Source organism: Notamacropus eugenii, chromosome 6 (assembly GCF_028372415.1).
Source record: "Notamacropus eugenii isolate mMacEug1 chromosome 6, mMacEug1.pri_v2, whole genome shotgun sequence".
In the NCBI taxonomy this organism is placed as follows: Eukaryota; Metazoa; Chordata; class Mammalia; order Diprotodontia; family Macropodidae; genus Notamacropus; species Notamacropus eugenii.
In genome coordinates this window covers 353,968,638-353,981,792 of record NC_092877.1, presented here as the reverse complement: position 1 = coordinate 353,981,792, position 13,155 = coordinate 353,968,638, and the positions used below count along the sequence as shown (strand labels likewise).

The 13,155-nt window shown below is 38.7% G+C and overlaps 1 protein-coding gene across 12 annotated transcripts in view; it reads right to left on the bottom strand.

Moving 5' to 3' along the window:
* The window catches only part of PHC3 (polyhomeotic homolog 3), a 63,456-nt gene that overhangs the window by 34,701 nt on the left and 15,600 nt on the right, over window positions 1-13,155 (bottom strand). For 5 of the 12 annotated variants that reach the window (XM_072618495.1, XM_072618498.1, XM_072618492.1 and 2 more), the window contains 5 exons: window positions 11,562-11,720; window positions 9,551-9,649; window positions 4,750-4,996; window positions 730-1,598; window positions 382-429 (listed from right to left, as the gene is read on the bottom strand). In XM_072618495.1, coding sequence (XP_072474596.1) covers window positions 382-429; window positions 730-1,598; window positions 4,750-4,996; window positions 9,551-9,649; window positions 11,562-11,720 — 1,422 coding nt within the window. Of the gene's footprint in view, window positions 1-381; window positions 430-729; window positions 1,599-4,749; window positions 4,997-5,807; window positions 5,869-9,550; window positions 9,650-11,561; window positions 11,721-13,155 lie in introns of those variants that run through there. The other 7 variants (XM_072618497.1, XM_072618493.1, XM_072618496.1 and 4 more) reach the window with 6 other exon arrangements.

Below are 13,155 nucleotides of genomic sequence, written 5' to 3'. Positions count from 1 at the left end.
AGTTTTGTTTGAATTATTTCCATCTACTGATAATCCCTCAAAAGTTTGTGCCTCACAATAAATGACTCTCTTCCCAATCTTTACTGTTTTACTAAAATTTATGAGATTTTTAATACTGTTTTTCCTTTTAATGAGAAGTAGAAAAAAAAAGTTATGTGGGTCATGACAAAGTTAGGGTCTTTTCCAGACCTTCAGAACCCCTGCCTTACAATATCCACTTTGCAAAATTATGTCAATAGACACAAACATACTGACTCTACCCCCAAAACAAGTGCTCCTAAAATGTGAGACTGCAGAATTTGTACAACTAAGAGTTAGCTCTATGAATCATATGTTTAAGAACACACAAGCCAACAGAAGGGATCTATGAAGGATAATCACCTTAAGAGAAAAAACTTTGTGCAGATGACACTGGTTCAAATGCATTCCCTTGGGGAAAAAAAATCAACTCTGTAAAGATAGCAGATGGATTTGTTTAAATAGTAATAAAATGAATGATGGACTTTAATAACCACCACAAATTATTAAGCATGCAGCTGTTCTACAACAAACAAAACGTCATCTCCTTCCAGTATGTCTGTGGACAGTCAGTGACATCTAGAGACTGCAAACTGTTCTGGTTTTGTTTTGAACTTGGGCGTTTTAGCTCTTGTGACACAAGAGAAGGAAGCAGGAGTCATTTCTACTTTTAAGTTCTGTGACAAAGTGAAAGAGCTCCCAAGGGCTTACCACTGGTGGCTCAACAGGGGCAGGTGGCTGCACTTGCAGGTTGACAGCAACGGTCTGTGGTGGGGGAAGAGTCTGAAAGGGCAGCTGGACCAAAGCTTCTGCTGCGGGAAGCTCCTCTTCAGACACCAGAGCGTTCTGCACCAAGACCTGGCCCTGGGATAGAATTTCAGGCTGCACAGACTGCAAGGGCAGTGCTGGGACCTGGGCTGGAGGAGATGTCGACAGCTGGGGGGGTGTCGCGAGTGGGATCGGAGGAGACTGCAGTGAGGAGTATGGCTGATGTGCTGTGGGAGAGACAATTTGCGGCCCCGGGGACACCAAAGAGGACTGCTGGACGGCCCCCAAGTGCACCACAGGGGAAGCTGGAAGTGGGAGATGAGATGGAAGATTCAGCGGCTGGGCGGCTGGCTGCACCTGATTAGTGGGGGGCTGCTGCAAGCTTGGCCCTGGCTGGAGAGCTGAGGACACAAGAGGATGGGGCTGAATAAGTGCTTGTGGATGAATAATGATCGCAGGAGACGGGCTGGGAGAATGGGGCGGTGGGGGGGACACCACGACCGACTGCTGTGCTGCCTGTGGCTGGGGGGGAGACACTGGGAGAGGAGGTGGGTGACTCTGAAGGGGTGAACAGTGCTGGGCCTGGGCACCGCTTGGCACTGCAGAGAGGCCATGGCTCGGCACAGGGACACAGTGCTGGGAGGCAGGGGGGTCCTGACTCGGACTCTGAAGGGGGAGTGGCTGAACTTGCTGCTGCTGCTGCTGCTGCTGTTGCAAAATCAGCTGGTGATGGGACACCTTGGAAGGTGGTGAATGAAGAGGAATCTGCTGATGTTTTATTAGAGAATGAGGCTGAATTGGAGAATATGAAGCTGTGAGAGAAAGAAATGACAATTAGTACTGATCTCCAAACCATCTCAGAATGCTACAAAAAATCTAAAGAAATCCTCCTAGTTCTCACACCACAAAGTCAGCCTCCCAGATAAGAGTGACATGGAAATATCACTTAAAAAAAAAAAACTAATAACAATGAAGACTCCAATGCAGAGAGCTCCATTTTGGCAAATTTCGAAGCAAATTTAAAAAAACCAATGGTTCAAACCAACAGATGGACTGGGCTTACACTTGTCAGATCGTACACCAGGCCACTGGGATTGTTATACTAAATGTGGGCAAATTTTTCAGTTTTGGGCCAGTCTCCCTATTCTTTGAGCCAGAAAGGGAATCCAATTTAAAAAAATATATATTTTTCAAAAACAATTATGAACCTAGTATGACTAGTAGGGGAAAGATCAGCAATACAACTGAAATAAATGTTTTTAAAGAGCTTCATAATCTTTTTCAGGTCCAGGAAGGCAGAAGAGATAATGAAGTAGAAGCCCATGTCTGGTTTCGTTTTGTTTGGTTTTTTAACCCAACACAGCACAGGGCCTGGGACATGGTAGACATTTAATAAATATTGGTTGGCTTGATGCGAATTTTAGCGTAGATTCCTACCACTGGGAAAAATTAGAATCTGTTTTTATGTGGCTCTTTTTTCCCCCAAAAAATAAACTACCCCAAATCTAACTGATGACTGCAGACTGACCTCAGCTTAGGGGTCTCTCCCATTCTGCCTCTTTGGCAGACAAAGTACCTGTCACACAAAATGGATTTTAGTGCAATTCTCCCCCATCTAAACATAGAAGAAGTGATACATAGCTCTCAATGGAAAAGAAATTTAAACACTATCTTAATTATAGATAAATATTCCAAAGTAAGACCTTATCTAAAATTTTAATGTAGAATTGATATAACTCTACGAATATTATTTTCATATTCAATTATGTTTACGATAATAGGTGAAAGTTCCAAACATTTTCATACGTATAATTTATTTCTTTTTGTATTTGGTATAATTTAAATCTTTTTACAGTTTCTGAAGAAATAACTAACATCTTGAAAAAGAAGCATTTAGAAGGTCCAACAAAAATCTAATTACCTTAAAAAAATATCTGATACCTACCACTGAATGAAAACTTCCACAGAGTCACCAAACTAGAATTTAAAGCTAAATGAGCAAGAGGGTCTAGACCTGTGATTTCATTAATAAGAGGAAGCCCCCAAATCAGGAAACTCCCTCTACCTTCTCTACATCTTTACGAGTCTCAGAAAGGTGGTCTATGCCAAAGATGAGGACTTGGACCACGGTTCTTCCTGACTCAGGACCTACTCTCTGCTCACTAGGCTACAATGCCTCCATTTAAACTAAGACTTTAAAAAGTGTATTTTTTTGATGCATTAGGGTTTACTTTTAATTAAAAGTTAATATAAACAAGATGGAAAATACTTAAGCCTTAGGAAAACAAATGTTTTCAAGCAAATATTTACATAGAAACTATTTCCAGATCAATAATAATTTTTTTCTCTTTATTAAAGCTTTTCCCACAGGACCACTAGTTACGACTATCCCATATTGGAGTGTATCTTAAACTTTTAATGTAAAAATAGTCTCTAAGCATAAGCCATATGCAAAGTAAAAGGAGGAACATTTATTTTGGGTTCCTAGAGAAATTCTCACTCTCAAATCAGTTTCCCACCAGTGATGGGGTGGTAGCCAAATCAGAAGGACACAGCTGCTGCCCAAGTACAAGTGAAACCCCATCAGTGACTCAGTTTGCTGTGAACGACAGTTGTGTAAACCCTGCAAAGAGAATTTTACCATTCTGAATGAATATATGGTTGTAGCTTTAGCTCCTTTATCAATGTACTGAGGTAGGAAATGAGAGGTTCCTATAAACAAGGAGATTAGAAACTCAGCTGTCAACTACCACCGGCTGGAGGCCCTGATTCTCCCATCTGATATTCTTGCCCTGCCCTCCAGGTCCATAGTATCACCCCAGAAGGACATGTGGCCTATAACCAATAGCATTACCCATTTATGAAAGGAGAAGGGGAGACAAAGGGGGACCATTTATTTCACATTATAAATCAGATGGTTTTCTTTTCTTGAAAATAACTCTTCTCCATGCACCACCCCCCACCTTTGCTGCTTTCAATGATGATGACATGGGGGAGGAGTGACACACAATGAATCTAAGTTATATTCCCCCTACTCAAGATTCTATCTGAAATGTTTACAAAGCAGTCACTGAGAGAACACTGTCTCCCTGCTGCTGGTATTTAACATTTGTCTTGGTGACAGCCACTTTCCCCATCAGTTTTTTTACTGACTTCACCAGGGGAAACTCATCTGTCCTTGAAACCACTTTTCGGGGGGAAGCTGGAAAGGAGGAGGCAGCAAGGAAGGGAACAGTAGTCTATACAGGAAAGCGAGAAGGAAACCTATTTCTGAATAGAAGATGTTCAGTCTAGTTACACTAGAGGTCAATTTACTTAAAAAGTCAAATGGACCTCTGATCTCATCGCTGTGGGTATTCCCTCCACTCCCATACCCTCCCACAAGTTGTGAACATCAGAGAAGTGATGACCTACTAATACGGGACAATCAAATATTACATCTGTTAGAAAAATATTGATAATTCAAAATATCAACTTTATTGTTCTAGTATTGTGATTTTAATTGTTGGACTTCTAAGTTTTCTTTTTTCAAAATGCAGTATTAAGATGTTTTCAGTATATGAAACTGATATCAAAAGTAGATGATGATTTAAAAGTACCATGATTATTCAAAGAATGAATGTACTGTATTTTGCTAACTGCCAAGAAATATGTCAACTGAAAGCATTTAAACTAAAGCTAGGAAATGGAGGGATTTTTCTCTATCACTACCAAATACAATTTGCAAAATATAAGCTTCATTTATGATCAATGTCCATTTAAAAAAAGAACTGATTTAGAAACCCTATCTTTGCTGACACTCAGTGAAATTCTGTGCAAAACATGAGTGTTGGTACTGGCTACAAATGAAAAGGTTAAATGGAACAACTCTTCACCAGACTTAAAACATTCAAATCACTTCTGACAGTCCACTAACACCTTCATTTTACATTAATATCCACTTTAGCCAAAAGCTCATCCTACCTGGGGCTATCAACTGATGGATACTTGATGTCCGTGTAACAGCTGTACTTCGAGATTCCATACTGGGGCTCTCTCCTTTCTTACTGCTTTCTGGAGAAGCATCTCGTTGACTGGTTTTGGAACTGGTGACCGTCGTTTTATTATGGCAAATGGTCAGTGACTGAGCTTGACTACTGCTTTTTGGTGGGCCATTCTGCGAACTAGATAACACACCCAACTTCTGGCTGCATAACGTTAAATTCTGAACCTAAGAGTCACATAACAGCAAGTTCAGACAAAAGAATATCAGCAACACAGATGTAGTAATAATTACTAGTAAAACAGTAATGACTAAATAGTAATACTCTACTTTGCCCAGACAGTTCTGTTTTACAAAAAAACTAGATGAACCATAAAGGAAGAAGCATAACAAAATAGCCACTGCTTAAATAAAAAGGATGGTTTTTAAGAAACAGGAGAAGGAAAAAAAATGTATCAAGATGAATTTGGTGAAAATAGCATAATTTCTAAATTAGCAAGGAATGTGTTTAACATCCCAATATGTCATACTTTAATATAACCAATCACAAACACCTGTATGCTTATAGGATAAGACTGCCTTTTATTCTATATTTTCTAATGATAACAATAACCACAGTTAATGCTTATATAGAGCTTACTATGGGCCGGGCACTCGGCTAATTGCTGAGCACTTTATAGTAACTCTCATTTGAATCTCGCAACAACCCTAGGAAGTAGTTCCTATTATTATTCCCAGTTTATAGAAGAGGAAATGGAGATAAACAGAAGTAACTTGCTCAGGATCATGCAGTCACTGAGTATCTGAGGCCAGACGTGAACTTAGACCTTCCTGACTTCAGGCCCAGAGCTCTATCCACTGTACCACCCAGCTGCCTCTTCTAATAAATGCCTTAATAAGTAAAAATATAATTAAATTTATCAAAAGGGCTTTCAACTACCTTTTAAGATGTTTTTTAAGTAAAAGAATTAATTTAACAATTCTACTGTTATGCTTTGATTTGGGGAAGTAACTTTCATAAGCTGATCAATGACATTACCAATTCTAACATCCATCCTCACTCCACTAAGACAGGGCAGGCTGAATAACCTGAACGGCTGGATGACAAGTCTTGAGGCAAAAACAAAGATAGACAGTCAGAAACAATGCCCTCCCTCCACCCCCAGGACTCCCTTCCCTCCCTGGGCAGGCCTGCCTCATGTGGCTGTTGTTGCTGTCCAGTAATTTTCAGTCATATCTGACTCTTCATGACCCCTGTGGATATTTTCCTGGCAAAGATACTGGAACGGTTTCCCTCTGCAGCTTATTTATAGATGAGAAACTGAGGCAAACAAGGTTAAGTGTCTTGCCCAGGGTCACCTAGCAAGTAAGTGTCTGAGGCCAGACCTGAACCCAGGTCTTTGTGACTTCCAGCTCAGCACTCTGTGCACAGCACCAAGCTGCACCAACTGTACCACGTGGCATTTTTGGTAGCACTGGCCCTCAGGGGAGCTGAGGCAGTGAATGATACTGAGCTGCTTTACAGACACGTTCTCTTCTTGATTCTTATATATGATCCTTCTCTTTAACTTACATCATACACTCAAGGGCAACGAATTCATCTTTTAATCTCCTTGCATACATCCAAAGTATCTGTTCTGTCACAGTGCCCACAACACAAAAGGTACAGAGTACTGATTTTCTCTCTAAGTCAGCCCCTTACAAAGGTTCTTCTCTAATTTATAAATTTTTTAAAAATTATCTTAGCATTTGACCATAAATGAACCTATAGTTAACTGTATCTGTATTAATAGTCTTGACTTTGGAACATACTTAGTGACCTTTTAATTTCCCCTAGCAGACTTACATGTCTAAATATAGTTTCTTTGATTTAACATCAAAATTAGTTCACATCCCCCTTTTCATAAAAAATATGTGTGTGTGTGTGTGTGTGTGTGTGTGTCTGATGAAGCACTCATAAATATACTTCGGGGGAATAGCTAAGGAAGAGAAATAAATCTGAAATTAAGTTTTCTATAAACTAGATACGCTATCAACAGATAATCAAAAGATGACTATATCCGAAAGAAATTAATGAAAGAAAATGACTCCCACCAAACTACAGGCAAACTAGATTACTAAATTTGAATGCTAATTAATTGTGTTAATTGTGGATGATTTACATATGCCCACTTCCACAGGGCAGATTTTCTCATTTTCCTTTTTTCCCTATTTATCTTTCTAGTTTCATTTATATTTTTAATTTTTAAATGTCTTCAGAATTTATATTTACATGTGCTTACACAACATTTGTGTTACTTCTGGCTTGGAAATACAGGCATATAAAAATAAAATGTATTTTAAACATGGCAAACGGATTTCATCATGCTAATATGACAATCAAATTTTTGTGGTATAACTTCATTTCTGGAAAAAAAAATTCTGCTTTTCTCAGATAAAGACAAAATCTTCCCTTCTTTCCCCCCACAAACGGACTATCAACATTATTATAAGATTCTCTTCATTTCTGCAAAAAATAATTGGGGAAGAGCTGTATTAGTTAATAATACCACCTTACATGATAACACTTAATACTTTTAAAATCACTTGTACATCCATTACTTTGCTTGATTCTAACAAACTAGTGAAAGTAGACAGGATATAAGTAATGGCATTCTTTCCCCAGCCCCCTACAGATTAAAAAAAAGAAAAAAGATACTGTGAAAGTGGCCATCTTGACATAATTAGTGGTAGACTAGACTAGATCTCAGGTCTCCTGATTATTAATGAAATACTCTTTCCTCCTAACGAATTGTCATTGTCTTGCCAATATCTTAAAAATTGTGCAAAGGCAACCAGAAATAGATTGTAAGTCTCTGGATTTCTAATGAAATACCTCTAATTTTAATTACACTGCTCACCCCTAAACCATGACCTTATTGCAGCCCCTAGGCCCCTGACTCCTACAAACATGTTCCTTTTTACTAAAGTTATCTCATAACTTTTTTTTGCCAAAATAGCAATCAAGGCTAGACAAATCCAAACTTCTCATCCTTTTACCCCAGTGTGCCAGATTTAAAAAAGAGAATCAGGACGAAAAACACCTTTCACTTTATTAATGAAACCTCAGGCTACACAATCTTCATTTAAACAGCTTAACACTGAACGTTACTTGGATTATCCCAAATGCCCTATGACTTCTGGGTGAGTACAGTGTCTCGAAGTAGTTACGCCATTTATATATGGACCTGTTCTACTAGAGTGTAATTTCTTAAGTACTAAAAGTTTGTTCTTGCTACTCTGATGACTTCTGTAAAGTTAGATACATATATTACACGTATGGCACATATTATGTATTATATTCTATTATGTAAATTATAAAGTTACCCCTTATCAACTCTATAAGTGTTCATAAAGTGAGGCCTTAAGACACACTGAAGAACTTGAAAAATTTCTGAGCTGGAGTCCGTCAGGCATCAGACAGGAATAACTACGGACGCAGTTACCGTCTGGCTGTCAAGTACTCTGACAGGTCATCAATACACAGACCAGAAGAGATCCAAACAAACTACATGGCTATAACAGAATTCTGTAGTAATTGTAATACGAATAGAAAGCATTTACGTAGTCTCTACAACATGTCAGACACTAGGTTAAGCGCTTTGCAGATTTTCTCATTTGATCCTCACAACCACCCTGGGAGGTAGGTGCTATTTACTACCCCCATTTTACAGATAAGGAGATGGAGGCAAACAGAAGTTAAATGACTTGCTCAGTGTCCCGAAGCTAGTGGCTCTATCCACTGCATCACTTAGCTTTCCTAGAAGGAGACCTGGAGTCTCATCATCTCATTGATTGGTCTGGTTTTATAAGTAAGGAAAATGAGAACCAAAGAGGGCAAGTAAATTGCACAAAGTAACATGGCAAGGTGGGTATAACTTAAATTTAATTTGACCACCATCCTTAAAATTCCTTTTTTTTGCCAACAGTTTCCAATTATGCATACTGGCAGATTTTTTCCCCTGGGAAAACAGCTCAGATTTGTAAAAAGAGTTGCTGGAAAAATAGGACCCATTTTACAGGCAACTTTTCTGTAAAGTGAGCTCTATACACACTGCCAATACCTTTCATGGTTGATAGCTAGATTTCCTATGTCCTCTCTTTCTTATCACAGTAGGAGACTATGGAATAAGCCCTAAGAAGTCCTCACTATCCATCTAGTCCACATACGCAGCAGTTACAATGACCCCAATATCTGTTTGTACCATAGTTATTTTCAAATAACTAGCTAAGGCAGAATACACAGTTAACACCTTAAAACGGAACTTTTCATTCAAGCATGTCTTTTTTTTTTTTAACATTCTTTACTTGGAATTACAGACCATGAATAAAGGAATCTATCCAAAAGAACAAATGTCACACTAATTAAATAATGAGTGTACTGCACAAAAATGAAACTGTGGTGTACGCTTAGAAAATCATCACTAAAGATACTTGCCTTTGTATTCAATCTCTTAAATAAGCTAAACTACTATTATGAATATTTACTGAAGACACATCCTAGGTCATAGAAGACAGAAGTTGATGTGATCTGTGCTCAATGATCTCATAGATTTAAATTATTTAATTATCACTGCAGAACATTCAACGCCAGATTTTGCCTCTTCCTTCAAGTATTCACTAATTTTATAAATACCAATCATCCCAAATGTATCCCAAGTGGCCAGCAATAAAAGCATCACTATTGACCTTCCTACGCATAGTTACTCCAACTGGAGAGCCAATGAATTTCACCAAGCTCACCTGAGTAGCTGCCGACTGACAGGAAGATGACGATGACGACGAGACAACAGGAATTTCAGACTGTACAGCAGCCACAGTAGTAGCAGGTGTGAAAATCAGCTGTACAGACAGAAAGTAAAAACAAAAAACAAAAAAACAAGCCTGAAGACAAAAGAACATGTCTCACACACATGTAAAGCAAGTAAGAGAGACTGAAGTTTGTGATAGAAAGATAATATAGTTTAGAAGCATTCCCTAATCAAAAATTTACTATGTTTGAATCTAACATTTAAATGGCTTTTACGTGCAAAAAAGATTCTAATTATAAATAGGGAGAACCTTAACATCTTTTATCATATAAGAAATATATTTCATATAAAACAGACTAGCTCAAAAAAGTTCTTTGTTGACAGGAATTCTTCAGAACAAGTGCTCCCAAAAGCTAGCTATTATACATTTAAAAATAAATGTCTAGGAGCCAACGTATTGATCCCAAGAACAAACTAAATCTGAGCAAGAAATCCAGAAAAAAAATCCCTTTGGTAGTCATCGCTCCTCACTACCTGTGCCTACATCTCTGGGGCAGGGAGAGTTAGGGCTCTCCTTATGATCATAGATTTAGAACTCTTATCGTTCAAATCTTCCATTTTGCAGATGAGGAAACTGAGGGCCAGAGAGGGAAAGTAATAGGTTCAAGGCCACATAACGTATAAAGTGGCCAGGCTAGGCCAGGATTTGAACGACGGAACCAGTCTAGGATGAATTCACTTTAAAGACTAGACATGCAGAAAAAGTCACTATTGAACTACGTACCACAATGAAACATTAAAATAATACAACAAGATAGCCTGAGAAGGCTTCCTTAAAAAAAAAAAAAAAGTAACAAGATAATGACAAATGCAAATTTTCTATCACCATTCCTCTTCACTAGGGAACTTTATTCAATGTTATGTTAGTCCCCAGTAATATTCACAACACAATATAACCTATTTATAATTATTAGATGCAATGCATTGAAATAACATATTAGTTCAAGGTTTATGTTAATATCTTACTTTAGAATTTATTTTTAGATAAACATAAAATACCTCAAAAGCACTGTTTATATTAAATTGTCAATAAAATGTCTTTAGTATGTTGAATTAAATGAAATTTTAACATTGAAGTATAACCCTCAAAACTAAAATTCCATGATATATATGAAAACCACATATGACTAAAAGCTGTAAACTTAATATTTCTAGAAAGATTATATATACAAAAAAAATGTTGTCAAAATCCTGAAACTAGACAGCTGATAAATCCATGGTGATAATCTATGAATAACAAGACAGATAACATTGCTTCTTGTTAAAAATTTGACTGGAAGTTTCTTGTGGCGGCTGGGGCTGAGACGTGAGAGCCAAGATGTGGGGTTTTCAGCCCACTTTCTACAACATTTGCAAACAGGTCAGTTCCTCAATCAAACTATACAATTTGGCAAAGGAAGACAGTATTTCAAGAGTAATTTCTCTTTACTAATAACGGGTCAACATGGTCTCAGTGCCTGGCATGTGTTTTAAGCAACAATTGCTGCTAAATCAATGTTTATTGAATAAAATCTTTAGCTATCCAAACAAACTGGCAGAATATGAAATACGGAATAATCAAGGACCAGAATTATCAAAGGAAACCCCACCCCAGACTGGAGATTTAAAGTAAGGGATCAGGGAAACCCCAAACTGGACCCCTTGTTTTCAGCACCAAACTTCCAACCAAATTTGCGCTAATACTATTCCCTGAAAAAGATTCGTATTTCTATCTAAAGGGGAGCTTTTATACTTTCAAATAACTTTATGAGCTTGATATTTAACAAACCAAAAACAGATCTGAAAAGTCTAAACAGTTGATTCAAATGCTTTTAAACTCTTAAAGCTCCCTGACGTCTGTCATCATCTGAAACAGAAGAGGACAACTGCCCCCACCAATCATCTTCAAAATTTCTTCAACCTAAGAAAATGGATAATGAAGATTCTGGCAGCTCATATCTTACCATTTGAGCTCGTAGATACATTTGAGCTTGGCTTGCCGTTAAGGTAGGGGATGTACTCCCTAGTAACATAGTCTGTTGGGTAATACTGCTGCTGGTAGTACTGGAAGCCTGGGAGCGGCTTATTAACTGTGCAGGTGTAGGAGAAGTAGAGAGGTTGATCTAAGGAAGAAAAAATATTTGGTCACAGGCCAAACCTCTTGCTTTAAAGTGATAAAACCAGACCACGCTACAGCCGGGTGATCAATGACCGAAGTCTGAATTGTGGGCTCTCAAAGCAAGATCGCAGAGAGGGCCCCCTTAACCCTGTTAGATACAGTGCGAGAGGGCACCATGCTTTTTACAGTCCCCCAAACTAGCAAGTAATTGTGTGCATTGGGTAGTGACTAAGCCAGTTTTTAAGAAAAATAATAGTATGTTTAAATGAAATGTCTAACTTTCAACATTAAAATCTCGTTTCTCCTGCTTTTACAAAGCATGACTTCAATATGCCACTTAGTAACTAGAACATCCTAGTCATTCAGTTAATAGTGCTTTTGCATGTTCTATCCAAATGAGGGGATTCTGAACTAGAGAAGGAAAAAAACAGAAAAGTACTCTAGAACCACTTGAGAACCCCAGCCTTTTTCATCCCATACAGACAGGGAAAGCCTTTGGCGACGTCTACGCAAAGCAGCTGTCAACGACTCAAGGTGTCTACATGATCTCTCACAATCCTGAAGAAAGCTTCTGTACAGTCTAGCTCATTCCAGAGGAAGAGGACATCCTCTACAGGATCAGAGAACTAATTCACAGCAGAAACTGGGGAATAAGAAACCCCGAGGAGAGAGAACTGAGAAGAAACCAGTAGAGAGAGCTGGTCTCAGAGGGAGAAGGAGGGGGCTCAAGTACCATGTCTAAACATACTTCACCTCTTCAGCGTCCCCAGCACATGCTGAAGAATCAAAGGTGCAAAATGACTGATGAGCTTCACTGAGAGGAGGAGCATCCTCATTAGGTTGTTCAGTCATGTCTGACTTTTCGTAACCCCATTTGGGATTTTCCTGGCAAAGATACTGGAGCGGTTTGCTGTTTCCTTCTTCAGCTCATTTTACAGATGAGGAAACTGAGGCAAATAAGGCAAAATGACTTGCCCAGGGTCATACAGCTAATAAGTGCCTCAGGCTGGATTTTAACTCAGGTCTTCCTGATTACAGGGCCAATACTCTATCCACTGCACTACCTAACTGCCCTCTCCTCACTAAGAGATTCACACAAAAAAAGAAATCCATTTCAGAACAAAAAATTACCAAGTGATTTGTGATTAAAAATATGGTTAAGAGGCAACTGGCACAGAAAAGAACTGAGGAATCTCTGAAGTGCCTGTTGGCACATGTGCATGAGGAGGACTGAGAGGGAGGAGTCCACTCTCACTGACCCAGGCAGTTACACACTGTAGGAGACCCAAGAGACCAGAAAGTGCACTGGTCCAGGGGGATGGAGAGCCTGCTAGAGACCAATCAATTCTGGCTATTTGAGTGGGGAAGGAAGCTAATTCTGAAAAGCATCTCCACAAAACATGCAGTGAAAGAGTGTGAGAAAGGGACAGCCAGGGGGA